Source organism: Neovison vison, chromosome 13 (genome assembly GCF_020171115.1).
Source record: "Neovison vison isolate M4711 chromosome 13, ASM_NN_V1, whole genome shotgun sequence".
Lineage (NCBI taxonomy): Eukaryota > Metazoa > Chordata > Mammalia > Carnivora > Mustelidae > Neogale > Neogale vison.
The window spans coordinates 97,200,127-97,226,702 of NC_058103.1; the positions used below are offsets into that span (position 1 = coordinate 97,200,127).

Consider the following 26,576-nt stretch of genomic DNA (forward strand, 5'->3'; position numbering starts at 1 on the left):
AACAATGTGGACTTTCATCATGATTTTTATTCTCCTTCTGTCCAACTTATTTTACCCTAAGGAAGAGCTCTCTATGCTTTAATGGATGGGCAGTTTTCTTTTCCCTCTAGAACAGCTCAGAGATGTGGCTTATGGCACCCGACAGTTGTCCTTATGTCTGGAAACACTGCCAAGTCATGGAGATGAGGAGAAAGTGGACATTTCTCTGCTGCATCAGAGTGAAAATCTTTTTGAACTACACATCCACCAGGCTTTCCTGACATCTGCTGCCCTGGCTCAGGCTGGAGACACTCAACCTACCACTTTCTGCACCTATTCCTTCTATGATTTTGAAACACACTGTACCCCACTAGCTGTGGGGCCACAGCCCCTCTATGACTTCACCTCCCAGTATGTGGTGGAAACAGATTCTCTTTTTTTGAACTACCTTCATGGGGCTTCAGCCCGGCTTGATCTATACCAGGCCATAGCCAGTGAGCACCACACTCTTGCAGCTGCATGGATTTGCTTTGAGAGGGTACTGGAGACTGTGGAGAAGGTCCATGGCTCTACCACACTTACTGGTAAGTGCTGTCAGCTTCCCACAGCTCCCAGAACTAATGTAGAATTTCCCAGAGTCTATAGCTGCTCTTCTGGTGGTTTCCCATTTTCTTCCTCTGCTTTTATTCTTAATCCTTGCCACACCATCCGTATCCTCCATGCCTTTCATACCTTCTGCTATGCAGGAGCCAGTGGAGAAGACTTTGGAGTGTTAGAATACTGGATGAGGCTGCGCTTCCCCATAGGACCCAGCCTACAAGCAGGCAATAAGCGGAAGAAAGCTCAGGCCTACCTGTCATCCAGTGTGCTTGGAGTCTGGGAGGCCCGGGAGGATAAGGTGAGAAGAAGGATGTGCTCAAGCATCTCAGAGGAGCCACAGCCAAGCAGTTCATAAGAATATCTCAGTCTTCCACTCTTAATAAGTATTTGCTGAATGTGAATGAAGGAGAAAAACTGTCACAACCAGTCCAGATTCTTTCCTTGGTCAGGCTTGGGTTTGAAATGAAATCATATGCTTGGAGCTAGCTTCCTCCCCCTGCTGTGAACAAAATAGCTTCCCTATTGCATTCTCTAAGATAAGTCTTGAGGGCCAGCACCTCTCTCAAATAACTATCTGCCAGAGCTAGTTTGCAGGCAGGTGAAAGTCATTAGGTTTCTCTGTGACCCAGTCAGAATTCAACAGTTCCTTAGGTATAGGCTCTTCCTCATCAAGGGTGCTGGGGTTCAGCTACAACTCTTTCAGCTTGCCCTTTTCCTTCATCCAAGACCAACATCTTTCCAGTCCAGATTGGAGACTTGGAAGCATCAGAATGAGCTGCGGGTGGAAATCATCAGATGCTACGGCCTTCGGAGTCGGCGGCTGGGAACCCAGCCCAGTCCATACGTCATGTACCGCTTCTTCACTTTTTCTGACCATGACACTGCCATCATTCCAGCTAGTAACAATCCCTACTTCAGAGACCAAGCTCGATTCCCAGTGCTTGTGACCTCTGATCTGGATAAGTATCTGAGGCGGGAGGCTCTGTCTGTGTACGTTTTTGATGATGAAGACTCAGAGCCTGGCTCGTACCTTGGCCGGGTCCAAGTGCCCTTGCTTCCCCTTGCACAGAACAAATCCATTAAAGGTGGGAGTTCAAGGTTATTACATCTCTCTTTTCTCTGCCCAGTGTTGTCTTCCTATCTTACTTTTCTTTGATTACTTGCTTGCAACAGTCTCTTTAAAAACCTGCTGAGAGAGGACTTTAGAATATGGTCAAGAGCAACAGAGCAGAAGACCTGGTGCCTCACTGATCCTATGGAAACATTGGCTGCTTCTGTTTTTTGTTTGTTTGTTTGTTTGTTTGTTTTAGCAGCAAAAGCAAGATTCTTAAGTGGATAGAGCCACCAACCTAAAGTCCATTTATCCATCTCTGAAAAAACCTTGTCTGACTCTAGTGATTCCTAGTATTTGTGTTTACTTAAGGCCTGTTATTTCTTAGCCCATGATGAGATAGAGACTATAAGCTATGTCCTTAATACTCTCCCATCATTTTCTTGCTTCTTTTAAGCACAAATTAGACTTTCATGCCACATCATGAAAAATTTCTTGAACATTTTTTCCACCAATATGGAGCTGACATGAACTTAGGAAGGGTCGACTCTCTGGTTCCAGTATTGGGAGGGTGAGGCAGGGGTATTGGTGCTCTCATTACCAAGTATGGATGGGTATAGCCAGTATCAACTATGTTTAACAAGCTTCTGGATGTTCCAGAAAGTGTGTGAGGAGGCCTCCCTCCTTCCAATACCATAAGAACTAAAAAACAAAACAAAACAAAACAAACCAACACCTTTGCTCACAACTCATTCTTTACCAAAAAGATGAGGCAGTATGGACCATCTGTTAAACTGATCAGTATTACAAATCAGAAGCCTAGCATTTAGAAAAAGCTGTTTTGCTGAAATTTTCTTGGTTTTTGTTATTTTAGAAATAGGGACTACTTAAGTGTAGATAATGGTTTCTTTGGTCTACCTAAGACTTAGCAAGCATTAGGTAACAGTAATAATAATGCAGACATGTTTATTGGCTGGGTGACTGATGACAAGCAAGATATACCTTTCCATATGTCTTTTGACTATCACTTCCTAAAACCTGGAGCTACCCATCTTCCCCTACAAATATTCTTTTTTTTCCCCTACAAATATTCTAAGTGAATATTAATATTCACTGCTATTTTATGTTACTTCTGGGTGTATTATCATCATGCTTATGTAATAGATATTAATGACAAACAAAATATGATAAAATTCAAAATTGGGGAATAGATAATGTGCTGGTAAATTCTTGCCTGCTTCATGTGATCAGATCTTATTAATGTCTGTGTGCCTCTCAGGTGATTTTAACCTCACTGACCCTGTGGGGAACCCCAATGGATTTGTTGAGGCACAACTGGATTGGAAGTCTTTCTACCTACCACCAGAGAGCTTCCTGAAACCAGAAGCTCAGCCTGAGGAGAAAAACACCAAGAACAGTGTAGAGATATCATCTGAAGAGGAAAAGCCTTCATTTTCTCCCCAGGTAGCAGATCTCCACCAGTCCTGTGGAGCATTTTTGAGGAAAGCAGTATTAAAATTGTAGTAAAGAAATGCCTTCTGTGTAATGTCACATGTTTGGCAAACTTATTCTGCATCCCTCATAGTGCCATGAGCCTACCGAGGAAGAAAAACCCTGGGTTTTATTGTTGGGAGGAGAGAGAGATGGCATCTCTCAGCTCTGTGGCAGGAGAGACATGAAGTCTCATGCTAGGCTGTTAAACCCTCATCTTGTAAGGCTGTCTCTGATCCTTCTATTTAGGACCAGATGGCATTTGCTGAAATTCCCATTGAAGCTGGCCAGTATCAAGCCAAGCGAAAACCTCCACAGGTAGGAGAAAGAAAGGAAAGGGAACACCAGGTTGCAAGCTACTCAAGAAGAAAACATGGCAAAAGAACAGGCGTCCAAGGGAAGAACAGAATGGAATATCTTAGTCGTAACATCTTAACCGGAAATACACTACAAGTAAGGCCTTAAAAACTCTATAGAATTAAAGTATGGGTTTTAGGGTCCCCAGATATATTATTCTCAGGTAGAAGCAGATACCCAAAATAAGCGGTAATCATGGTTTTTTTTGTGGCCAGCATATCTTTCCTCAAACACAAATAGCTTAATTAAATTCTGAGCTATTCATTTCAGTGTAATTTAGTTTAACAGCTTATGGACCTGCAGTTTATACTGAGAATTTTACCAGTCTACTCAACTATAGTCAAAGTAAGTTAAAGAGCAAGTAGTTATTGAACAACTACTATATGCCTGATACTGTCTTTTCTTCATAGGAAACTGGAGTAAAGTTACTATGTAACACCTAAAAGTATATGAGATTGTAAATATGTATTTTATGATTAAATAAAATGATTATATATTATAATGTATACTGTATTGGTTGCATAATTACATTTATATATAATTATTTTATGAAATGATTATAATTATACAATATATATATACAGTTGACCCTTGAACAACATGGATTTGAGCTACGTAGATCCACTTATACATGAGGGTTTTTTTCAATAAATACAGTATTATGAATGTATTTTACTTCCTTATGACTTTTTTCCCAATTTTTTTATAAGTTACAAGTTTATTCCCATAACATATTCTAACACACATCAAAGTTTCAAGCAGGTCCTTTTGAATCTCAAATAAGAAATTACAACATTCAGCTTTAATTAAAAATAGGAAAAGGGGGAAGATGGTCATTTGGTCTAAAATGAAAATGCAGAAAATGTTTATTTTGGTTGATCTGTGTTGATACCATATTTCTCCTTGAGAATCTTCAGCTGCTCTTCCTTTTTTTGTGTGTTCATCTTCTGAAATGTCCTGTTGGCATTATAGTACAAGACCACCAGGTATCTGTTATAAACATTGAATCCTGAAGGGTTATCACATGCATTCTTGGCATCAAATGTACCTCCATAGACCACATAAGCTGTCCCTCTAGTTTTGGGTGTGTTTCCCACTTGGGTTTGATGAATAGGACCATATTTCCCAAATAAGTCATATATTTCTTCAGCTGTGATTTTGTATGGTGAATTTCTTATATATAAAGCCCAGTTTACTTCAAGTGGAAGTCGAATGTTCTCCCCCTTCGCTGCTTGCATTGCCATCTTGGTGGGCTGATAAGGTTGCCGCAGCAAACACTAGCATTCCTCTGGACACCTCTGGATCTCTCTCTACTCTTTTTTTTTCCCCCAAATTTTTATTTAAACTCTAGTTAGTTAACATGTGATTTTGGTTTCAGGAGTAGAATTTGGTGATTTATCACTTACATGTAACACCCAGTACTCATTGCCACAAGTGGACTTCTTAATACCCATCACCCATCTTCCTCTCTCCATCAACCCTTATTGTTTCTCTTTTGTTTGTTCTCTATTGTTAAGAGTCTCTTGTGGTGTCCTTCCCTCTCTTTCTTTCCCTTCCCATACGTTCATCTTTTTGTTTCTTAAATTCCACATATGAGTGAAATCATATGGTATTTGTCTTTCTCTAACTGACTGACTTCACTTAATATAATACACTCCAGCTCCATCTACATGTGGCAGATGGCAAGATTTAGTTCTTTTAATGGCTGAGTGATACTCTATTGTATATATAAACCACATCTTTATCCATTCATCAGTCAGCTCTTTCCATAGTTTGGCTATTCCTGATAATCCTTATGATTTTCTTAATAACATTTTTCTCTATCTTCCTTTTTTGTAAGAATATAGTATATAATGCATATAACATACAGAATGCATTAATCAACTATTTATGTTATTGGTAAGGTTTCTGATCAACAGTCAATTATTAGTAGTTCAGTTTAGAATGGGGGCCAGAAGTTATATACAGATTTTTGGTGCCCTTAACCTCCATGTTGTTCAAGGGCCAACTGTAATTTTATTTGTTGTCTTTATTCTAAAGCAGGTGAACTACACTGAATGGAAGTTCTCAGGGCTTAAGAGCTCCAGAGATGATGGTTTAAAAAATCAGCAGAAGGAAGAGGAAATGACATCATCCCACTCAGCAATGCTGCAGAAAGAAGCCCTAAATCCTATAAATGGTATTGTCTTTTTAAAATCTAATTTCCTGTTTAATCACTAGATTATTTTCTCAAGACAATTATTAATTATTTTCATCTTGCATTGATAAACTTTTCATGGAAAATGAGTACTGAAGACCCTAGGCTTAGTTTTACATTACAAGTGTGCGGGTTAGGCCAACCAAGTCTGGAGTTCTCAAAGTAGCTTTATGTATATTTCAAGTTAGTTAATTTGCCAGTTTAGTTACCTAGCAAGTATTTCTTGTGTGTTATAGTTACAAAGAAATAGGAAAAAGAGTATGGTTGGCTTATTTGTGATGTTGATCCAAATTTTTTTAATTAAGGCAAAGCTTTTTTGTGTTACAGTGAAAGGTAGACATGGTTTCAGGTTATAGTATGGGCAAACTCATAATTCAGACCAACTCCTGCATTGATGAAAACCAAAAAGGTGAAGTTAATATATTTTTTAAAGATCTTAACATTTCTTAAAAGCATTAAATAGTCCATAAGAGAGGGAAGAATTACCTAGCTCAATCAGGAAGATGACCGAAGCTCAGAGAAGTGAGCTGGTACTGCTTCAGCTCTGAGACATTTCCAGTCTCAAAGAAGTAGTGGAGAGACAGAACCATGCTTTTGGTGGACTTTTGGGGTGGAGAAACAGGATGTAGTCTGAATCTGGTGTCTGCACAGCATAGGAAGATGTCTACCGTGGGCAGAATTGCCCACTTTGGTCTAGGACTCAGAAGTCAGCACCATGCTGAGTCTCTTATGTTCTGAGAGGTAGCACTGTGCTCTGGGCACTTGCAGGGCTAGAGAGACAAGGGCTGACCCAGTGCCCACCAGGACTCCAGATACCAGAATTATCAGACAGTGCTTGCTAGCTTCATGGAGATAAAAGCTGAACTTTAAAATGTTAACAAAGAACTGGAGCTATGAAAAAAATTGAGATCATAAGTTTTTTTAAAAAATGTTGTCTTTAAAGAATTTCAAACTTATGTAAGAGCTGCATGACTAGGACAGAAAAATTCATATACATACAAATTCACACAAATTCACCAACTTCTAGCATTTTTCCCACTTTCCGCTTTATCTTTTAAGCATTGGAGAATAAGTTGTTCATCTCACCTCCCCTTACTGCTATATTTCAGCAAGGAAAAGGAAATTTTTTTAAAGATTTTATTTATTTATTTGACAGAGAGAGAGAGAGAGAGATCACAAGTAGGTAGAGAGGCAGGCAGAGAGAGGGGGAAGCTGGCTCACCGCTGAGCAGAGAGCCAAATGCGGGGCTCGATCCCAGGACCCTGAGATCATGACCTGAGGCGAAGGCAGAGGCTTAACCCACTGAGCCACCCAGGCACCCCAGGAAAAGGAAATTATATGAGCACATTCAAGTTATCAAGTTTGCAAACTTATCATAGATACATAGTACCTGATGTCCAGTCCATTCTCAGAATTTTCTGGTTGTACCAACGATGTCCATTATTACCAGTCTTTTCCCCCCTTATCTAACCCAGGGTCATACATTGCATTTGGTTATGTCTCTTCAGTTTCCTTTAATATAGAACAGTTCCTCATCTTCATCTTTCCTGACAAATGACATTTTTGAAGAGTATAGGTGAGCTGTTCTGTAGAATGTTCCTCAATTTGGATTTCTCTGATGTTTCTTTGTAATTAGGTTCAGGTTATGAATTTTTTTATAGGAATACCACAAAAGTGATATTGTGTTCTCCTCATTCTATCATATTGGGAGGTACATGGTGTCAGTTTGTCCCATTATTGGTGATGTTAACTTTTATCACTTGGTAAAGAAAGCATCTGCCAGATTTTTTCAAAAGTTGTCATTTTTACCTCTAATTATTAAGTAATCTATGAGAAGATATTTTGAGACTATATTAATATCTTTTTCCTCATCAAATGTCACTTGATAATTTTGGCATTCATTTATGGTCTTTTTGCCCAAATCACAAAGACTTTACAAAAATATGTTGCAAAATTGTAAGTGAATCAGTAGAAATTATAGAACTGGGAAGCCTGGGTGGCTCAGTAGGTTGGGCAGCTGCCTTCAGCTCAGGTCATGATCACAGGGTTCCTGGATCAGGCCCCAAGTTGGGCTCCCTGCTGACTGGGAAGTCCACTTCTCCCTCTCCATCTGCCTCTCCCCTGACTCATATTCACTCTCTCTGTCAAATAAATAAATAAATTCTTTTAAAAAAAGAAATTATAGAACTGTTCAATACAGAAATTTATCAGAGGAATAGATGTGTCAGAAACAGATTAGATACAACTGAAGTGAAAATTGTTAAAAATATTCTGAATAAAGCAAGGAGAGACAACAAGGTGGAAAATACAAAAGAGGAGAAGACAGCATAAAGGGTAAAATGAAGAGGTCTAAACTATATTTAATAAAATGTAGAAGAGAAAGAAGGGGGCAGAGGCGATATTTAAAGTAATAATGACTTAGATTTTTCTAGAACTAATAGAAAGGTTCAGTGAAATGAAATTCAATGAAAGTAGGATAAGTTAAAAAAAAAAAAACAGATATGGCGTGCCTGGCTGGCTCAACTGGTGGAGCATGTCCTTCTTTTTTTTTTTTTTTTAATTTTTTTTTTTAAGATTGATTTTATTTATTTGACAGAGAGAGATCACAAGTAGGCAGAGAGGCAGGCAGAGAGAGAGAGAGAGAGAGAGGAGGAAGCAGGCTCCCTGCTGAGCAGAGAGCCCGATGCAGGACTCGATTCCAGGACCCTGAGATCATGACCTGAGCCGAAGGCAGTGGCTTAACCCACTGAGCCACCCAGGTGCCCCGGAGCATGTCCTTCTTGACCAGAGTTATGGGTTCAAGCCCCATGTTGTGTGTAAGAATTAGTTAAAAATACTGAAATTTAAATTTAAAAAATTCAGATCTAAACATATCAGAGTCAAAATGCAGAAAGTAAAATCAAATAGAAAATGTTAAAAGCATCCATCTAAAAGAAAACAACAGGGGCACTTGGGTGGCTCAGTCAGTTAAGTGTTGAACTCTATCTCCTTTTTAAAAAGATTTTATTTATTTATTTGCTAGAGAGAGAGCACATGAGAGTACAAGCAGGAGGAGCAGCAGGCAGAGGGAGAAGCAGGCTCCCTGCCAAGCATGGAGCCTGATGTGGGACTTAATCCCAGGACACTGGGATCATGACCTGAGCTGAAGGCAACCACTTAACCAACTGAGCCACCCAGGCATTCCACTGTCCAACTCTTGATCTTAGCTCAGGTCTTGATCTCAGGGTCATAAGTTCAAGCCCTGTGTTGGGCTCCACCTCCTTGCTGGGTGTGGAGCCTACTTAAAAAAATTTTTTTAAATAAAAAATAAATAAAAGAAGAAGATAGCCATGGGTCTCTTGGTAAGATGGATAACCGATTTGTCAATAGTTGAAACTATGGCCATAAATCAATGGCAAGATGCCTTCAGTATGCCAAAAGAAAGTAATTAACTGCCAACAAAGAATTCTTTACATGACAAAAATATTCTTCCAGAATGAAAACAGAATAGACATTTAACGACAAACCAAAAGGGAGAGTTTGCTTCCAAGCTACATTTTAAGGTTCTTCTTTAGGCTGAAGGAAAGTTATCCTGGGAAGAAACACAAAGATGCAACAAGGAATGAAAAGCCAAGAATATGGGTTAGTTTAAATGACTGTATAAAGCAAAAATATCAGCTTGTGGGGCTTAAAATATGGAAAGAACCCAGGTGTCCATCAACAAATGAATGAATAAAGAAGATATGTTATATCTATATATCTATATATAGATATATATATAGGAATATTATGCAGCCATCAAAAATGAAATCTAACCATTTGCAATGACATGGATAGAACTAGAGAGTATTATGCTAGGTATAGTAAGTCAATCAGAGAAAGACGATTATCATATGATCTCACTGATATGTGGAATTTGAGAAACAAGGCAGAGGATCATAGGGGAAGAGAGGAAAAAATGAAAAAAGAAGAAACCAGAGAGGGAGACAAAGCATAAGAGACTCGTTAATCTCAGGAAACAAACTGGGGGTTGTTTGAGTGGAGGTGGGTGGGAGGGATGGGATTGCTGGGGGATGGACACTGGGGAGTGTATGTATTGTGGTGAGTGCTGTGTATTGTATAAGACTGATGATTCACAGACTTGTACTCCTGAAACAAATTATACATTATATGTTAATGATAATAATAATAATAATAACAAAAGAACAGGTATGGCAGCCTCCAGTTGATGATCAAAACTGAAGAGATCTTCTTGCCACAGTTTACTATGAGGTGATAATCTGCAGTGACAACCTCTGTAAGAAAAATCAAACCCAAAGAAAGAAATAATAAAGATAAGAGGAGAAATCAATGAAACAGAAAAGGAATAGAGAAAATCAATGAAGCCAACTTAGTTTGAAAAGATCAACAAATTTGATAAGCCTTAAAAAGAAAGGAAAACAACAACAAAAATTTCATAAGCTTTTATCTAGAATAACTATACTAATTAAGATCCAACAAGAAATTGCTCAGTAATTTGAATAGAAGTTTACAGAGTTTTGACTATAACAGGAGATTGAAATGGGTGGAGGTGGGTGACGATTGACTAATAAGAAGTAAAAAGAACTCTAAAAAATACAAGAAGAGCAGATTTAAAGAGCATCCATTAATCCCCAGAGCTGAGACAGAATACCTAAAGAAGAGATAGGTGTAGGAGACAACTCCTTTCAGAGCTGAAATCCAGACTTCTCTGGAGGGAGTGAAGTCATATTTTATTGAATGGCACAGAAGTGTGCTCTGCGTGTACATCAGAACTCCCAAGAAACTGTGAAGTTGACCTCTGGAACACTGCAAGTAAACCATTCTCAAAGAGGTTCCATGCCAGTGGCATTTCACTGCAAAGCTACTTTGGCTGGAGGATTATGGGGGAGGGAAGGTTATACCAGGAGAACTGCTCACAGGGAGGTCCCATGTACTGCAGGCCCCTGGAAACTGCTAGAACTGGTTGGTGCAGAAACCATGTGCTACTAGGAATGTGTTCTGCAGGAAACTGTTGAGCTGCTGAAGGCACTAAGTTACAGAAGCCTGTTGTAGGAGCAAAGTCCTCTTCTGCAGGACTCTGCTTATGTACTGGAACCAGGAAGAGAAACATTTTCCTCCTCCAGTGTTTCTTTTGTGCTGTCTACTGACATAATGTAACATGGTGCCAGCTGGCAAAGAAGAAAAATTTATAGGGTCCAACTCTATCATTGCAGAGCAGGTGACGTAGTTTTTATTTTGAGCTGAGAAGCAATTAATTGATATTGCTGATCAAGAAAAAAAAGAGCAAAGACACAAATGAGCAAAATCCAGAATCAATGTGAAGCCACTCTAGACTCTACAATAAATGGATTATAAAATGATATTATGAATAACTTTACAAGTTACTAGAAAGATACAAGTTACTAGAACTGACTCAAGAAGAAATAGAAGATCCGTGTTGACATATGAAAAGTACAGACGAGGGGACGCCTGGGTGGCTCAGTTGATTGGGCAGGTGCCTTTGGCTCAGGTCATGATCCCAGCGTCCTGGGATCGAGTCCCACATCAGGATCCTTGCTCGGCAGGGAGCCTGCTTCTCCCTCTGCCTCTGCCTGCCTCTCTGTCTGCCTGTGCTCACTCTCTCTCCCTCTCTCTCTGACAAATAAATAAATAAAATCTTTAAAAAAAATGAAAGTACAGACAAGAATTAGTCATTTTAAATCTTCCCAAATAAAAAAGTTCAGTTCCAGATGACTTCACTGATGAAGTCTATCAATATTTAAGGAAGAAAAAATGCTGATTCCTTCATAGTCTCTTTCTGAGAATAGTAGAGCAAGGGAAACTTTCTAACCAATTTGGTTATAAAGTGGTATTGTCTTAATAAAATCGGTTATAAAGTGGTATTGTATTAATACCAAAGCAAGCCAAAAACATAAAAAGAAAAGACAACTATAGACCACTATTCAATATGAACATAGAGGCAGTATCCTAAATGAGATATTAACAAACCAATCCAACAAAATATAAAAATAGTAAAAGGTTTGCTCACCATGATCAACTGAGATTTATTCCTGGAATGCAAATTTAGTTTAACAGGAGAAAATTGATTTAATACACTGTATTAATAGAATAATTTGATCTCAATAGAGAAAAAAGCCTATCACAAAATCCAACTCCCATTCTTACTTGTTGTTGAAGATTTTTAAATTATTTATTTATTTATTAAGATTTTATTTATTTATGTGACAGAAAGAGATAGTGAGAGAGGGAACACAAGCTGGGGGAGCAGGAGAGGGAGAAGCAGGCTTCCACCGAGCAGGGAGCCCGGTGCAGGGCTCAATCCCAGGACCCTGGGATCATGACTTGAGCCAAAGACTTAACTTAACAACTGAGCCACCTAGGCACCCCTTATTTGCTTATTTAGAGAGAAAAAGAGTGTGGGCAAGGGGAGGGGCAGAAGGAGAGGAAGAGAGAGAATCTCAAGGAGACTTCTACATTGAGGGCAGAGCCCAATGCAGGATCAATCCCACAACCGTGAAATCATGACCAGAGCTGAAACCAAGAGTTGGTTGTTCAACTGACTGAGCCACCCAGGGGCCTCCCATCTCCTATTCTTGATAAGAACTCTCACCAAACTAGGTGGAAGAGAATTGCTTGAAACTAATAAAGAATAATAAAACCTGTAGCGAACATCTTATCGTGTGGTAAAAGACGAATGCTTTTTTCCCTTAACATTGAGTACAAGGAAAGTATGTCTGCTTTCACTACCATGTCTGAACATTGTAGTAGAGATTTCAATCATTGTAATAAGGCACAAAAAACAAAGTAAAGTCATACCAATAGGAAAGAAAGAAGTAGTACTGCCTTTATTTGCAATTGACATGATTTTGTATTTAAAAAATCATAAGAAACGCACAAAAATTTTTTAAAAGCTAAAAGCAAGTGAACAACATTACAGGATATAAATCAAGATACTAAAATCAATTATATTTCCATATGGTATCAATGCACACCTTAAAATGAAATTTTTAAAAAGTACCATTCCAAAAGAATAAAATATTTAGGAATAAATTTAACAAAAGAAATGCAGGACCCGTATACAGAAAACTACAAAAGTTCTAGAGAGAAATTAAGTTTAAAATAAATGTGAGAAATGTACCATGTTTATGGACTGGACCACTCATAATTGTTAAGATGGCAGTTCTCACCCAGATTTATATAGAAATGCAAAGAATTTAGAATAACCAAAACAACTTTGTGAAGGAAGAAAGTTGAAATTTTTATACTACCTGATTTCAAAACTTAACTATAAATATACAGTAATTCAGACAGTATGGTATTAGCATAAAGATAGACTTACAGACCAGTGGAACAGAATTGTGAATCAAGAAATAAACATTAAGGGCGCCTGGGTGGCTCAGTTGGTTAAGTGACTGCCTTCAACTCAGGTTGTGATCCTGGAGTCCCAGGACTGGGTCGTACATCAGGCTTCCTGCTCGGTGGGGAGTCTGCTTCTCCCGCTGACCTTTCTCCACTCATGACTCTCATTCTCTCTCAAATAAACAAATGAAATCTTAAAAAAAAAAAAAGGAAAAGAAATAAACATTTACATTTATGGTCAATTGATTTTCCACAAAGGTTCCAGGACAATTTAACATCTGATCTTTCCATAAGTGGTACTAAGACAATTAGATATCCACATAGAAGGAAAAAAAAAAAAACAACTTAGACCACATCATATACAAAAGTTAACCAAAATACATCATAAATCTAAATATTAGACCAAAACTATAGCATCTAAAAGAAAAATAGGATAATAAACTATTTGATCTTATTAAACAAAGATTACTGAGATATGACATCAGAAGCATGATCCATACAATTAAAAATTGATAAATTGGACTTCAGCAAGATAAAAAATGCATGCTCTTCAAAGGACACCATTAAGAAAATTAAAAGATCAGCTACAGATGAGGAGAAAATATTTGTAAATCACATTTATGATAAAGGACTTGTATCCATATTCTGTAAGGAAGTCTTACAACTCAATAAAAAAACAACTAAATTTAAAATGATCAGTAAAGGGGCATCTGGGTGGCTCAGTCAGTTAAGCTTTTGGCTCTTGATCTCAGCTCAGGTCTTGATCTCAGGATTGTGAATTTAAGCCCTGCATGGGCTCCACGCTAAGTGTGGAGCCTACTTTAAAAACTAAATAAATAAAAAATAAATGATCAATAGATTTGAATCGACATTCACTAAGAATATTCTCTTATTTTTAAAGATTTTATTTATTTATTTGACACAGAGAGAGAGACATCGAGAGAGGCAACACAAGCAGGGGGAGTGGGAGAGGGAGAAGCAGGCTTCCTGCTGAGCAGGGAGCCCGATGTAGGACTCAATCCCAGGACCCTGGGATCATGACCTGAGCCAAAGGCAGATGCTTAATGACTGAGCCACCCAGGCGCCCCTCACTAAGAATATTCTTGAATGGCTAATAAACATACAAAAAGATGCTCAACAGCATTAGTTATGAGGAAAATGTAAAATAATATAGCAGTGAGATACCAGTACACACCAGCTAGAACTGATATATTCCAGAGGTCGACTGTACTATGTGTTAGTGAAGATGTGAAAAAATTGGAACCTCATACATTACTGATGGAATGTAAAACAGTACAACTCCTTTGAAAAATAAAAACAGAATGTACTAGTCATAAAGAAAATATTGATAGTTGACTTGGTTTTTTTTTTTAAGATCTTATTAGAGTGCGAATGTGCATGCATGGGGGGGTGGGGGAGGTGCAGAGGGAGAGGGAGAAGCAGGTTCCCTGCTGAGCAGGGAGCAGGAGGCAGGGCTTGATCCCAGGACCGGGGATCATGACCTGACTGAGCCACCCAGGTATCCCAAAGTTGACTACTTTAAAAGTAAGAATTTCTGTTTAGTCAAAGATTAAGCAGGCAAACTACAGAATGGAAATGATCTTTGCAACACATGTAAGAAACAAAAGGCTCAAATTCAAAAAATATACAGAACCCCTACAAATCAATTAGAAAAAGACAACCCTATAGAAACATGAGCAAAAGATCTGAAAGTCATCCTACAAAAGGGAATTTCAAATGTTTAATAAAAAATATTAGAAATATTAGGGTTACATAATGAGAGCATGTGGAACGGGGGGTATTGTTTGAGCCTGTCTGGAAAATACAATCTGCCATACCCTGATTACACTGCTTTTTTTTTGACTTGGTCATTTTCTCCAGTCCCTACCAAAGGACCAACTTTTTATTTTCTTTCCTGCCATTCTTCCTTTCTCTTTCTTTCTTCCATTCTTCCTTCCTTCCTTCCTTTCCTTTCCTTTCTTCCTCCCTCTCTCTCCCTTTCTTTTTCTCTCTCCCTTCTTTCCTTCCTTCCTTTGTTCCTTCCTTCTCTCCTTTTCTCTCTCCCTTTTTTCTTCCTCCCTTCCTTCTCTCTCTTTTTTTCTTTCTCTCTCTCTCCCTTCCTTCCTTTTCTTTCTTTCTCTTTTCCTTTCATCTTTTCTCTTCCCCTGCTTCCCTCCCTCCCTCCCTCCCTTTCTCTTTTCTCTCTCTCTCTTTTTCTCTTTCTCTCTCTCTCTCTTTTCTTTTTTCTTCTTTTCTTTCTTTCCAAAAGTGAACTCCTTGTTTGGGAAGCTTCTGAATAAGTGAATCTTCGTAAAAGAGGATTTGGTTCTTAGTAAATGAAGCCAAAACCCAGGTACTCAAAACCAGTGGCTAGAGAATAGATTGAAGAGGTAGGTAGAGGGCTAGATAGGGTGCTTGGAAATAGTTCTGTAACTGCAGCCTTTTCTCTTGTAGATAAAGAATCCTGTGAACAGGCTTCTGAAGTCAGTGAAGCACAAACTACAGATAGTGATGAAATAGTGACACCGGTATCTCTGAAATGTCCTAAGGCAGTAAGTACACCGGGGTAATCATTGAGTGTGAGACAAGGTTGTAAATAATGATACTGTGCATAACAGCCACATAGGTGAAAATAATTAATTTTTTTTAAAGATTTTATTTATTTAGGGGCACCTGGGTGGCTCAGTGGGTTGGGCCGCTGCCTTCGGCTCAGGTCGTGGTCTCAGGGTCCTGGGATCGAGCCCCGCATCGGGCTCCCTGCTCGGCAGGGAGCCCGCTTCCTCCTCGGCAGGGAGCCTGCTTCCTCCTCTCTCTCTGCCTGCCTCTCTGCCTCTCTTGTGATCTCTCTCTGTCAAATAAATAAATAAATAAATAAATAAATAAATAAAATTTTTAAAAAAAAGATTTTATTTATTTATTTGTCAGAGCGCACAAGCAGGGGGAGAGGCAGGCAGAGGGAGAAGCAAGCTCCCTGCTGAGCAAGGAGCTCACGTGGGACTCCATCCCAGGACCCGGGACCATGACCTGAGCTGAAGGCAGACACATAACCAACTGAGCCATCCAGGCACCCCAGTGATGCAATTTTAATGAACCTGATGGGAAATTAAATTTATTTAGTTAAATTTACATTGTGAATGAATAGAAGTCTCTTGATACAGTCTCTGATGAAAGGATCACTATCTTGGTTTGGTATAAATGAGGACTTGCTTCAGTAATTCTCCTTTACTTGGATCCCTTGCCTGCCTTCTTCACTGTGTGCTACAATTCATCTCCAGCCTGAGTGATGCCCATTTTCTCAATCCACCCAAGGAGAGCAGGTTTACCTTGGTAGGTAGAGGCTGGAAATGAGGAAAGGATTACTTGTGGAAAAGCTCAGAAAGATCAGTCCGTTTCTGAAGTTTTTGACCTAATCTTTAAAACCTGAAATTGCTGGGGCACCTGGGTGGTTCAGTGGGTGAAGCATCTGTCTTCAGCTTAGGTCATGATCCCAGGGTCCTAGGGTCGAGCCCTGCTGGAGTCTCTGCTTTGAGTCTACTTCTTTCTCTGCCTCTGCTCCATCTGCCCCTGCCCCCCTTCTTGTGCTCTTGCGCTCGCACGCGCTCTCTCTCACTCCCTTTCTCTCGCAAATAAATAAATAAATAAATAAAATCTTTCTTTAAAATAAGGGGCACCTGGGTGGCTCAGTGGGTTAAGCCTCTGCCTTCAGCTCAGGTCGTGATCTCAGGGTCTTGGGATTGAGCCCCAAATCAGGCTCTCTGCTCAGGGAAGCCTGCTTCCTCCAATCTCTCTCTCTCTGCCTGCCTCTCTGCCTACTTGTGATCTCTGTCAAATAAATAAAATCTTTAAAAAAATTAATAAAACCTGAAATTGCAATTATTTATTAAACATTACAGCCTCAGGTCTCTTGTGGAACTAACTGGGGATACACACACACACACACACACACACAGATAGATAGATAGATAGATAGATAGATAGAGATAGAGATATATAACTAAATATATACAGATATATTTAACAATCATTGTATTAGAATCTTGTGGGGTTACAAGTGAGGTAGGAAACAATCTCTCTGTTGATCCACTAGAATGCTCCCTGACACGTTGTAGGTGCTCAATAAATATTTGTTGAATGAGTAGCTGAATGAAAGATTGAAATTTGATTGAGGATTATGAACTTCATTAGAAACAATATAAGTGTTGTGTGACCTAGAATCAAGTGGTTAGATTATGTGATAGAAAACTCTTAAGGTTTGTGAGGATTCAGAAAAGTGAAATCATTCCTGCTTTTGTAGAGGTCAGGAAACTCTTTCTTGAAAGTTGGAACTTGTACTGAGGATTTTTAGGCAACTAAACTATGTTGGAGTGGGGAGAAGCCACTCAAAATCAGTAGCCTTAAGCAATTAAGATAGCAAATACTTAAGTCTATTTTCTTCTGAACTTTTATCTCTCATATCTTTCTTCAGCCATTACATAATTAGTATCTTGAGAAATGCTTATAAGATGGATCAGAGCCATGAGATGTTGGAACAGGAGTATAACACCTTTGAGATCATGAAGGAGAAGAAGATTAATTAATGTGTCCAGGATATAGATATACTTAGCAAAAGAGCTGATCTCCAGCCAAAGTTTCTAAATCAAGCCACCTCTCAGATGAACTTGAAAAGCAGTTAGCTGGTCAGAAAGTTTTTTAACTACACTCAGACATTACATTTAAAATATTATTCATAATTAGAGGCTCTTAAATAAGATCTCTTTCTGGAAAAACCTTGTGGACCCAAGAATGCTATTTGAGAAACTAAATATGAAAACTGAGCTTACTTGGGTGCATGGGTGGCTCAGTCGGTTAAGCATCCGACTCTTGGTTTCAGCTCAGGTCATGATCTCAGGGTCGTGAGACTGAGCCCACGCCGGGCTCTGTGCTAAGTGCAGAGTCTGCCTGAGGTTCTCTCTCTCCTTCTCCCTCTGCTCTCCCCTCTACTCACATACTCTTTCTCTAAAATAAATAAATAAAATCTTTTTTAAAATTAAAAAAATTACAACAGTGGGATTAGGGAACTTTCTAGTGTGATGGTTCTGTATCTTGATTAGGGAGTTGATTACACACTTGCATATATTTGTCAAAACTGTACATTTAGGTTTTGTATTTTACTGTGTATAAATGATACATAAATGTTAAAAGTTAGAGGGACACCTTGGTGGCTCAGTTGGTTAAGCGTCTGAGCTTTGGCTCAAGTCATGATCTTGGGGTCCTGGGATGGAGCCCCACATTGGGCTCCCTGCTCCGAGGAGCCGGCTTCTCCCTCTCCTTCTGCCCCTATGCCCCTTCACCCCCTGCTGTGTGCTCACATGCTCTATCTCAAATAAAGAAATAAAATCTTTTTAAAAAACTAAAAAATAAAAGTTAATAAAAGTTAAATAAAAAGTTAAATAAAAGTTAAATAAAAAGTTAAATAAAAGTTAAACAGATCGTCAGGAACCACCTTAGGCAATGTGATTTAAGAGTGACTCTTATATTATTTAAATGTCAGTCACTATAAGTCACTACATGTGCCCACTATAATCCTATATAAACAAAAGCTTTGAGAAACAGGACTTACCTTTATCATTTGCCATGAACTCTCCTGTTTTCTGTTCTATTCCATTCCATTCTATCCTAGCCTATCTTGTTCTTTCACTTAAAAAAAAAATGCTAGTGAAACCCACCTAACTGACCCATAAATGTCAAAACCCACATTTTGGAAAAATGCTAGTTTTCATGTTGGGGATTTTAGGAGGGCTGTGCGAGGGCTGTTGAGAGGGCATCAAGTAGCTTTCAAGAGTCACCCAGGTTGTTCTGAAGTAGATCTGTTGAGAAATACTGCCTCCTGGGCTTCCTAGGAGAAGGCCCAGGAGCTCCGCCTGCTTCCTAAAAGAGGTGAAGGTGGGAGTGGGGGTAGATCTTTGAGAAGTGAGAACATTGGCCTGGCAACCCAGAGAACAGGAGAGAACCCCCAGATGCCAAGGGAGCACTGTGCCGGTTGGGGCCATCCCGGATTGACCCCTTACTATGTCATGACAGGACTTGCTGCCACACTGGGGAAAGGGAGGACTTCACATTGCCCTCAGCTTCTGTCTTGAAACTCGAGAGATGTCTGCCCTCCCCCTGGTGTCTCTAATGCAAAATGGACCCAGACACAGTCCAAAGAGAGGATGGTGGTTGTGGAAGTAACTGCAGCAGGGCTGGAAGGACTGGCATTGCCATGGAAGGACTGCTGGAGCAGCCTGCTCTGGGGCCAGCACTTGGTGGATGTAGGAAGCTCTGGGTAGCAGTTGACCAGTAAACTGAATCTCAAGGATATGGGAGATGGGGGCAGCCCTCATAGGTCCCCTCCCTCTACTGGAGCTCTGAGCTATTGCTCAGTAAACTTAACTTTGCTGCCCATCAAATTAAAAAAAAAAAAAGACTACGTTAGATGGAATATGGCTATGATTGCTCTCTGAGGGAGTAACATGTTCATTAGATGGAGTAGGAACACTAGGAGGATCGCTAACCTATAGGATAAATAAATATTTTCCTTGTCAGGGTTCGGAGAAGATGTGTATTGAAATCGTCTCCCTGGCCTTCTACCCAGAGGCCGAAGTGATGTGTGATGAAAATGTAAAGCAGGTGTATGTAGAGTACAAGTTCTACGGCCTACCCTTGTCAGAGACGGAGACCCCAGTGTCCCTGAGGAAGCCCAGGGCAGGAGAAGAGATCCACTTTCACTTCAGCAAAGGTGAGACATCCTTGTGCTTGGCCGGGAGAGGGGTCTGAGGGGTCAGAACTGCTCTGCACTTCCAGTGGGGTGGATGCAACCATTTTATTTATCAAAGTGATATATGCATATGGTTTTACTTAAGCTTTTTGTTTTTTTATTATTTTTTAATTAAGTTTTTAATTTTAATTCCAGTATAGTTAACATACAGCGTTGTATTAGTTTCGGACATACAACATAGTGCTTCCACAACTGTAACATTACTTGGTGCTCATCAAGATGAGCATCCTGTTAATCCTCATCACCTGTGTCCCCCGTGCCCCCTGGCCACCTCCCCTACAGTAACCCTCTGTTCTCTATACTGAGGAGTATGATTTTTTGGTTTGTCTTTTTTTTTTTTGTCTTTTTGTTTTATTTCTTAAATTCTACACATAAGCGAAATTATGTTCTATTTGTCTTCCCCTGACTGACTGACATCACTTAGTCTTATACTCTGTAGATCCATCCACAGTGGCTGCACCAGTTTGCATTCCCGCCAGCAGGGCAAGAGGGTTCCTTTTTCTCCCCATCCTTGCCAACACTTGTTTCTTTTTCTTTAGCCATTCTGACAGTTATGAGATGGTATCTTACTGTGGTTTTGATTTGCGTCTCCCTGATAATGAGTGATTTTGAGCATCTTTTCCTGTGTCTGTTGGCCACCTGGATGTCTACTCTGGAGAATGTTCGTGTCTTCTGCCCCATTTTTAAATTAGTTTGTTTATTTTTTGAGTGTTGAGTTGTATCAGTTCCTTGTGTATTTTGGATACTAACCCCATACTGGGTATGTCGGTTGTAAATACCATCTTCCGTTCAGTAGGTTGCCTTGTAGTTTTGTTGATTACTTCCTTCACTGTGCAGAAGATTTTTATTTTGATGTAGTTCCAGTAATTTATTTTTGCTTTTATTTCACTTGCCTTAGGAGACATCTAGAAAGAAGTTGTTATGGCTGATGTATGAGAAATTAGTGCCCATGCTCTCTTCTAGGATTTTTATAGTTTCAGGTCTCACATTTAAGTCTTTAGTCCATTTTGAGTTTATTTGTGTGTATGATATAAGAAGGTGGTCCAGATTCACTCTTTATTTATTTTGGTGGGGCACGAGTTGGGGAGAGGGGAAGGCGGGAAGGGAGAAACAGAATCCCCACTGAATGTACACCCTGACGCCAGGACCCCGGGATCATGACCTGAGCCAAAGGCAGACGCTTAACCAACTGAGCCACCCAGGCACCCCAACCAGATTCACTCTTTAAAATGTAGCTGTTCTGTTTTCACAACACCGTTTGTTAGAGAAACTTTTTCCCATTGCATATTTTTGCCCTTGTTTGTCAAAAATTAATCGGTCATATAATCGTGGGTTTGTTTCTGGACTCTCTGTTCTGTTCTGTTGATCTGTGTGTCTGTTTTTGTGCCAATACCATACTGTTTTGATTACTTTGACTTTGCAGTATAGCTTGAAATCTGGGAAATTGTGAAACTTCTAGCTTTGTTTTTCTTTCAAGGTCTTTTGTGGCTCCATACAAATTTTAGGAATATTTGTTCTAGTTCTGTGAAGAATGCTGTTGGCATTTTGGTAAGGATTGCATTAAATCTGTAGATTGCTTTGGTTAGTGTAGACATTTTAACAATATTTGTTCTTCCAATCAATGAGCATAGAATATCTTTCCGTTTGTTTGTGTTACCTTCAATTTCATCATTGTTTTATAGTTTTCAAAGTACAGGTTTTCACCTCCTTGGTTAAGTTTATTCCTGGGTATTTTATTATATTTGTTGCAATTGTAAATGGGATTGCTTTCTTAATTTCTTTTTCTGTTGCTTCATTATTACTGTATAGAAATGCAACCAGGGGTACATAGGTGGCTGAATCAGTTAACTGACTCTTAATCCCACCTCAGGTCTTGATCTCAGGGTTGTGGTTTCAAGTCTAGTGTGGAGCCTACTTAAAATAAAAATAATAATAATAAAGAAATGCAACAGACTTCTGTATATTGATTTTATATTCTGTGACCTTACTAAATTCATTTATCAGTTCTAGTAGGTTTTTTTGGTAGAATCTTTAGGGTTTTCTATATATGGTATTATGCCATCCACAAAATAGTGAAAATTTTACTTCTTTCTTACCAGTTTGGATGCTTTTTATTCCTTTTTCTTATCTGATTGAGGGCTAGGACTTCTAGTACTGTGTTGAATAAAAACATCCTCCTCTTATTCCTGGTCTTAGAGGAAAGCTCTCAGTTTTCCATTAAGTATGTTAGCTCTTCATTTTTGGTTTTTCATATATGGCCTTTATTATGTTGAGGAATGTTCCCCCTTAAACCTACTTTCTTGAGGGGTTTTATCATGAATGGATATTGTACTTTGTCAAATGCTTTTCCTCCATTTATTGAAATGATCTCATTGATGTGTGATATATCACATTGATCGATTTACAGATATTGAAATACCTTTGTATCCTGGAAATAAATCCCACTTGATCATTTAAAAGTACTGTTGGATTTGGTTGCTAATATTTTGTTGAGGATTGTTGCATCTATGTTTATCAGAGATAGTGGCCTATAGTTCTCTTTATCTGATTTTGGCTTCAGGGTAATGCCTGCCTCATAGAATGAGTTTTGAAGTTTTCCTGCCTCTTCGATTTTTTGGAATAATTTGAGAAGACTAGGTATTAACGCTTCTTCAGATGTTTGGTAAAATTCACTTGTGAAGCCGTCTGGTCCTGGACTTTGAGAATTTTTTTTGTTTCTAATTCAATTTCATTTCTGGTAATCGGTCTGTTCAAATTTTCTATTTCTTCCTGAATCAGTTTTGGGAGGTTATATGTTTCTAGGAATTTGTCCATTTCTTCTGGGTGGTCCAATCCGTTGGCATGTAATTCCTCATAATATTCTCTTACAGTCCTTTGAATTTCTGTGGTGTCAGTTGTTTTTTCTCTTTCATTTCTGGTTTTGTTTATTTGACTCCCCCTGCCTTTTTGATGAGTCTAGCTAAAGGGTTATCAATTTTGTTCATCTTTTCAAATAACCAGGTCCTGGTTTCATTGATTTGTTCTATTGGTTTTTAAAGTTTCCATTTTTTTAGTTTCTGCTCTAATCTTTATTATTTCCTTCGTTCTACTGGTTTTGGGTTTTGTTTGTTCTTTTTTTTTAGTTCCTTTAGGTATAATGTTAGGTGGTTTTTTTTTTTTTTTTAAAGATTTTATTTATTTATTTGAGAGAGAGACAGTGAGAAAGAGCATGAGCGAGGAGAAGGTCAGAGAGTGAAGCAGACTCCCCATGGAGCTGGGAGCCTGATGTGGGACTCGATCCTGGGACTCCAGGATCACGCCCTGAGCCGAAGGCAGTCGTCCAACCAACTGCGCCACCCAGGCGTCCCTGTTAGGTGGTTTTTTGAAATTTTTCTTGCTTCTTGAGTTAGGCCTGTATTCTTATAAATTTCCCCCTTAGGATAGCTTTTGCTGCATCCCAAAGGTTTTGGACCAGTGTATTTTCATTTGTTCCCATGTATTTTTTTATTTCCTCTTTGATTTCTGGGTTGACCCATTCATCGTTTAGTAGCATGTTATTTAATCCCCAAGTAGCATGTTATTTAATCCCCATGTAGTTGTGCTCTCTCCAGATTTTTTCTTGTGGCTGATTTCTAATTCGTAGCACTGTGATCAGAAAAGATACATGGTGGGGCACCTGGGTGGCAAAACTGGTTGGACATCAAACTTTCAGTTTCAGCTCAGGTTATGATCTTGAGGTGTCAGGCTCTGCACTTAGTGTGGAGTCTGCTTGGGTTTCTCTCTTCCTCTTCCTCGGTCCCTTCCACTTGTATATTTCTCTCTCTGAGGTAAATAAATCTTAAAAAAAAAAAAAAGATACATGGTATGACTGATCTTTTTGAATTTGTTGAGACTTGTTTTGTGGCCTAAAATGTGATCTATTCAGGAGACTGTCCCATGTGCAGTTGAAAAGAATGTGTATTCTGCTGTTTTAGGATGGAATGTTCCAAATATATCTGTTAAATCCATCTGGTCCAATGTGTTATTCAAAGCCACTGTTTACTTGTTGATTTTCTGTTTGGATGATCTGTCCATTGATATAAGTAGGGTTATACGTATGGTTTTAAAATATCAAATAGGCCTAGAAAAATTTTTAATTAAAATGAAACAGTCCCTTTTTTCATCCCTTCTACACAAATCACTCCTGTTTCCCTCCCCATTCTCTGTGGTCCACCACACCCTTTTCACTTTTTCTGCTATTTCTTTTTATTTAACTCTATGTTTCTGAATAATGCTTCTGTTGCAGCTTCCTGACTCACCAATTTTAGATATTATCTGCTGACTTCCTATCGTGACACACAAAATTTCTCTCTCTTATGCTGTACCCATGTTTCCTTCTTCCCATAGAGTTGGATCATAACTTTTATTTAATCCAATCTTAATTGTTTCTATTATTATGGATATGTAAATATTAATTCTTCAGAACCAAGTAGTATGCCATAGTTAAAATCCTTTTTTTGTCTCAATTTTTCATTTGCACTATCTTCATTATGCCCACTGTAGTTCTTTTCACATCCTCCAACAGTCTTTCCAAGTTTTCAAACAATCAAACCTGTCAAAGAATGTATCAATTTTTTTTTCCCTTGAAGACCTCTCTTCAACCCACCATTCAGCTATTATCATGCTGCTGCATTTGGAGAATTTGATTTAATTCTCTCATACTGGGTTTCTTATCTCCTGGGTTCTCTGTCATCCACTGATTCACTTTTATATTTTAATGGGTCATATTTTCCAGTAGCTTTTAAATAAAGCATACACTGGGGGGTGGCTGGGTGGCTCAGTGGGTTAAGCCTCTGCCTTCAGCTCAGGTCATGATCCTAGGGTCCTGGGATGGAGCCCGGCATTGGGCTCTCTGCTCAGCAGGGAGCCTGCTTCCCCTTCTCTCTTTGCCTGCCTCTCTGCCTACTTGTGATCTCTCTCTGTCAAATGAATAAATTATTTAAAAAAAAAAGCATACATCGGTAGTACATTGTGATCATCTTGCATGAAATCTATTCTACCCATATAGCCTAATGATAATTAGACCAAGTATAGAAGTGTATTCTGAAAACATTTTTATCCAGAATTTCGAGGCAGTTGGTCCATGATCTTTGCCAGGAGTCTAACCTTTGTATGAAAACTACCTCTACCTGTCCAGAAAACTTGAGCATTTGATCTTTTTCCTTAGTATTCTTAAATTTTAGAATAATGTGTATATTTTTCCTGTAATTGTTCTAGCCATTCAGGGGTTCTGAGCTCATGGTTTTTAGTTCTGGGAATTTTCATTGCATTTCTTTGATAATTTTGTCCCCAGGATTTTCTCATTTTCTTAGTAGAGTTTTTTGATCTTCCAAATTAATCCTCTGATTTTCTCATTTTCTTTTTAAAGATTTTATTTATTTATTTGACAGAGACAGCAAGAGAGGGAACACAAGCAGAGGGTGTGGGAGAGGAAGAAGCAGGCTTCCCGCTGAGCAGGCAGCCCGAGTGGGGCTTGGTCCCTGGAGCCCCAGATCATGTCCTGAGCTGAAGGCAGACGTTTAATAACTCAGCCACCCAGACGCCCCTCATTTTTTCATTTTCTTCGTATAATCCCACTTCTAGCCTTTCTATTTTGGGAAAATTTCCTTAATTTTTTAAAGATTTTATTTTTCAGTATGGCTCAGTCAGTTAAGCATCTGACTCTTGATTTTGGCTGAGAACATGATCTCAAGGCTGTGAGACTGAGCTCCACATCAGGCTCCACACTGGGTATGGATCTTTTTTTAAAAAAATATTTTATTTATTTATTTGACAGAGAGAGAGAGATCACAAGTAGGCAGAGAGGCAGGCCAAGGGAGATGGAGAAGCAGGCTCCCCGCTGAGCAGAGAGCCCACGCGGGGAGCCCAGGACCTGAGCCCAAGACAGAGGCTTAACCTGCTGAGCCACCCAGGTGCCCTGGGCATGGATCTTGCTGAAGATTCTCTCTCTCTCTCTCTCCTTTTGCTCCTTACCCCCACTCCTCTCTCTAAATAAATAAATAAATAAATATATATATATATATATATATATATATATATAGTTTGTTTTGTTTTGTTTTGTTTTAAGTCATCTCTACATCCAGTGTGGGACTGGAGCTCTAACTTACAGCCCCAAGATCAAGAGTTACCTGCTCTACCAAGTGAGCCAGCCAGGCACCCCTTAATAGGTGTAGTCTTTTTTTTTTTTTTTTTTCTTTTAAGTAAACTCTACCCTCAGCCTGGGCTCAAACTCACAAGCCTTGATCAAGAACTTCTACCAACTGACCAAGCCAGGTAGTCCCTCAGATTTCCTTAGTCTTAACTTCCAGTCATTGAAAATTTGTCTTGGATTTCTAAGAGCTGTTTGTTGTTGTCTATTCCTTCTCCCCGACCCCTTAAGTATATCCTGTCCTTATATGAGGTAGAAGTTTATTTCTTACTTAAATAAAATGAATTCTGAGGGGGGACAGTCCAGGGCTGAGAGTATGCGATCCTACCAGGGTCCAAACTCCTATCCTGCCCTCCGATCAACCTAGCGCCTGTCTTCCATCCTTTTGGTGAGCCTGTCACCCTTCATGGTTCCCGGGGAGAAGGAAGGATGCTTCCTAGTTGAGCCTGTTAAGCATACATAACACAATAGCCAGAACCTATCGTGCTGCAGCCAAAGCTAGCTAAGTAAGAGGCTGGAAAACATATGCTAATGTATTTGAGCCTGCAGCGTTCCCATGTATAAATAAGGAGGAAGGGAG

The 26,576-nt window shown here is 39.2% G+C and overlaps 2 protein-coding genes across 6 annotated transcripts in view; one reads left to right on the top strand and one right to left on the bottom strand.

Moving 5' to 3' along the window:
* RPGRIP1 (RPGR interacting protein 1) overlaps positions 1-26,576 on the top strand; it is a 39,254-nt gene that overhangs the window by 5,968 nt on the left and 6,710 nt on the right. The window contains exons 5-12 of one of the 5 annotated variants that reach the window (XM_044232073.1): positions 111-563; positions 726-877; positions 1,322-1,664; positions 2,910-3,094; positions 3,371-3,574; positions 5,519-5,657; positions 15,489-15,586; positions 19,599-19,791. In XM_044232073.1, the coding sequence (XP_044088008.1) occupies positions 111-563; positions 726-877; positions 1,322-1,664; positions 2,910-3,094; positions 3,371-3,574; positions 5,519-5,657; positions 15,489-15,586; positions 19,599-19,791 (1,767 nt within the window). Of the gene's footprint in view, positions 1-110; positions 564-725; positions 878-1,321; positions 1,665-2,909; positions 3,095-3,370; positions 3,575-5,518; positions 5,658-15,473; positions 15,587-19,598; positions 19,792-26,576 lie in introns of all 5 variants that reach the window. The other 4 variants (XM_044232074.1, XM_044232076.1, XM_044232075.1 and 1 more) reach the window with 4 other exon arrangements.
* LOC122894366 (splicing factor 3B subunit 6-like) lies at positions 4,345-4,722 on the bottom strand. The gene has a single exon (XM_044232078.1). The coding sequence runs from the start codon at positions 4,720-4,722 to the stop codon at positions 4,345-4,347; it is 378 nt and encodes a 125-aa protein (XP_044088013.1).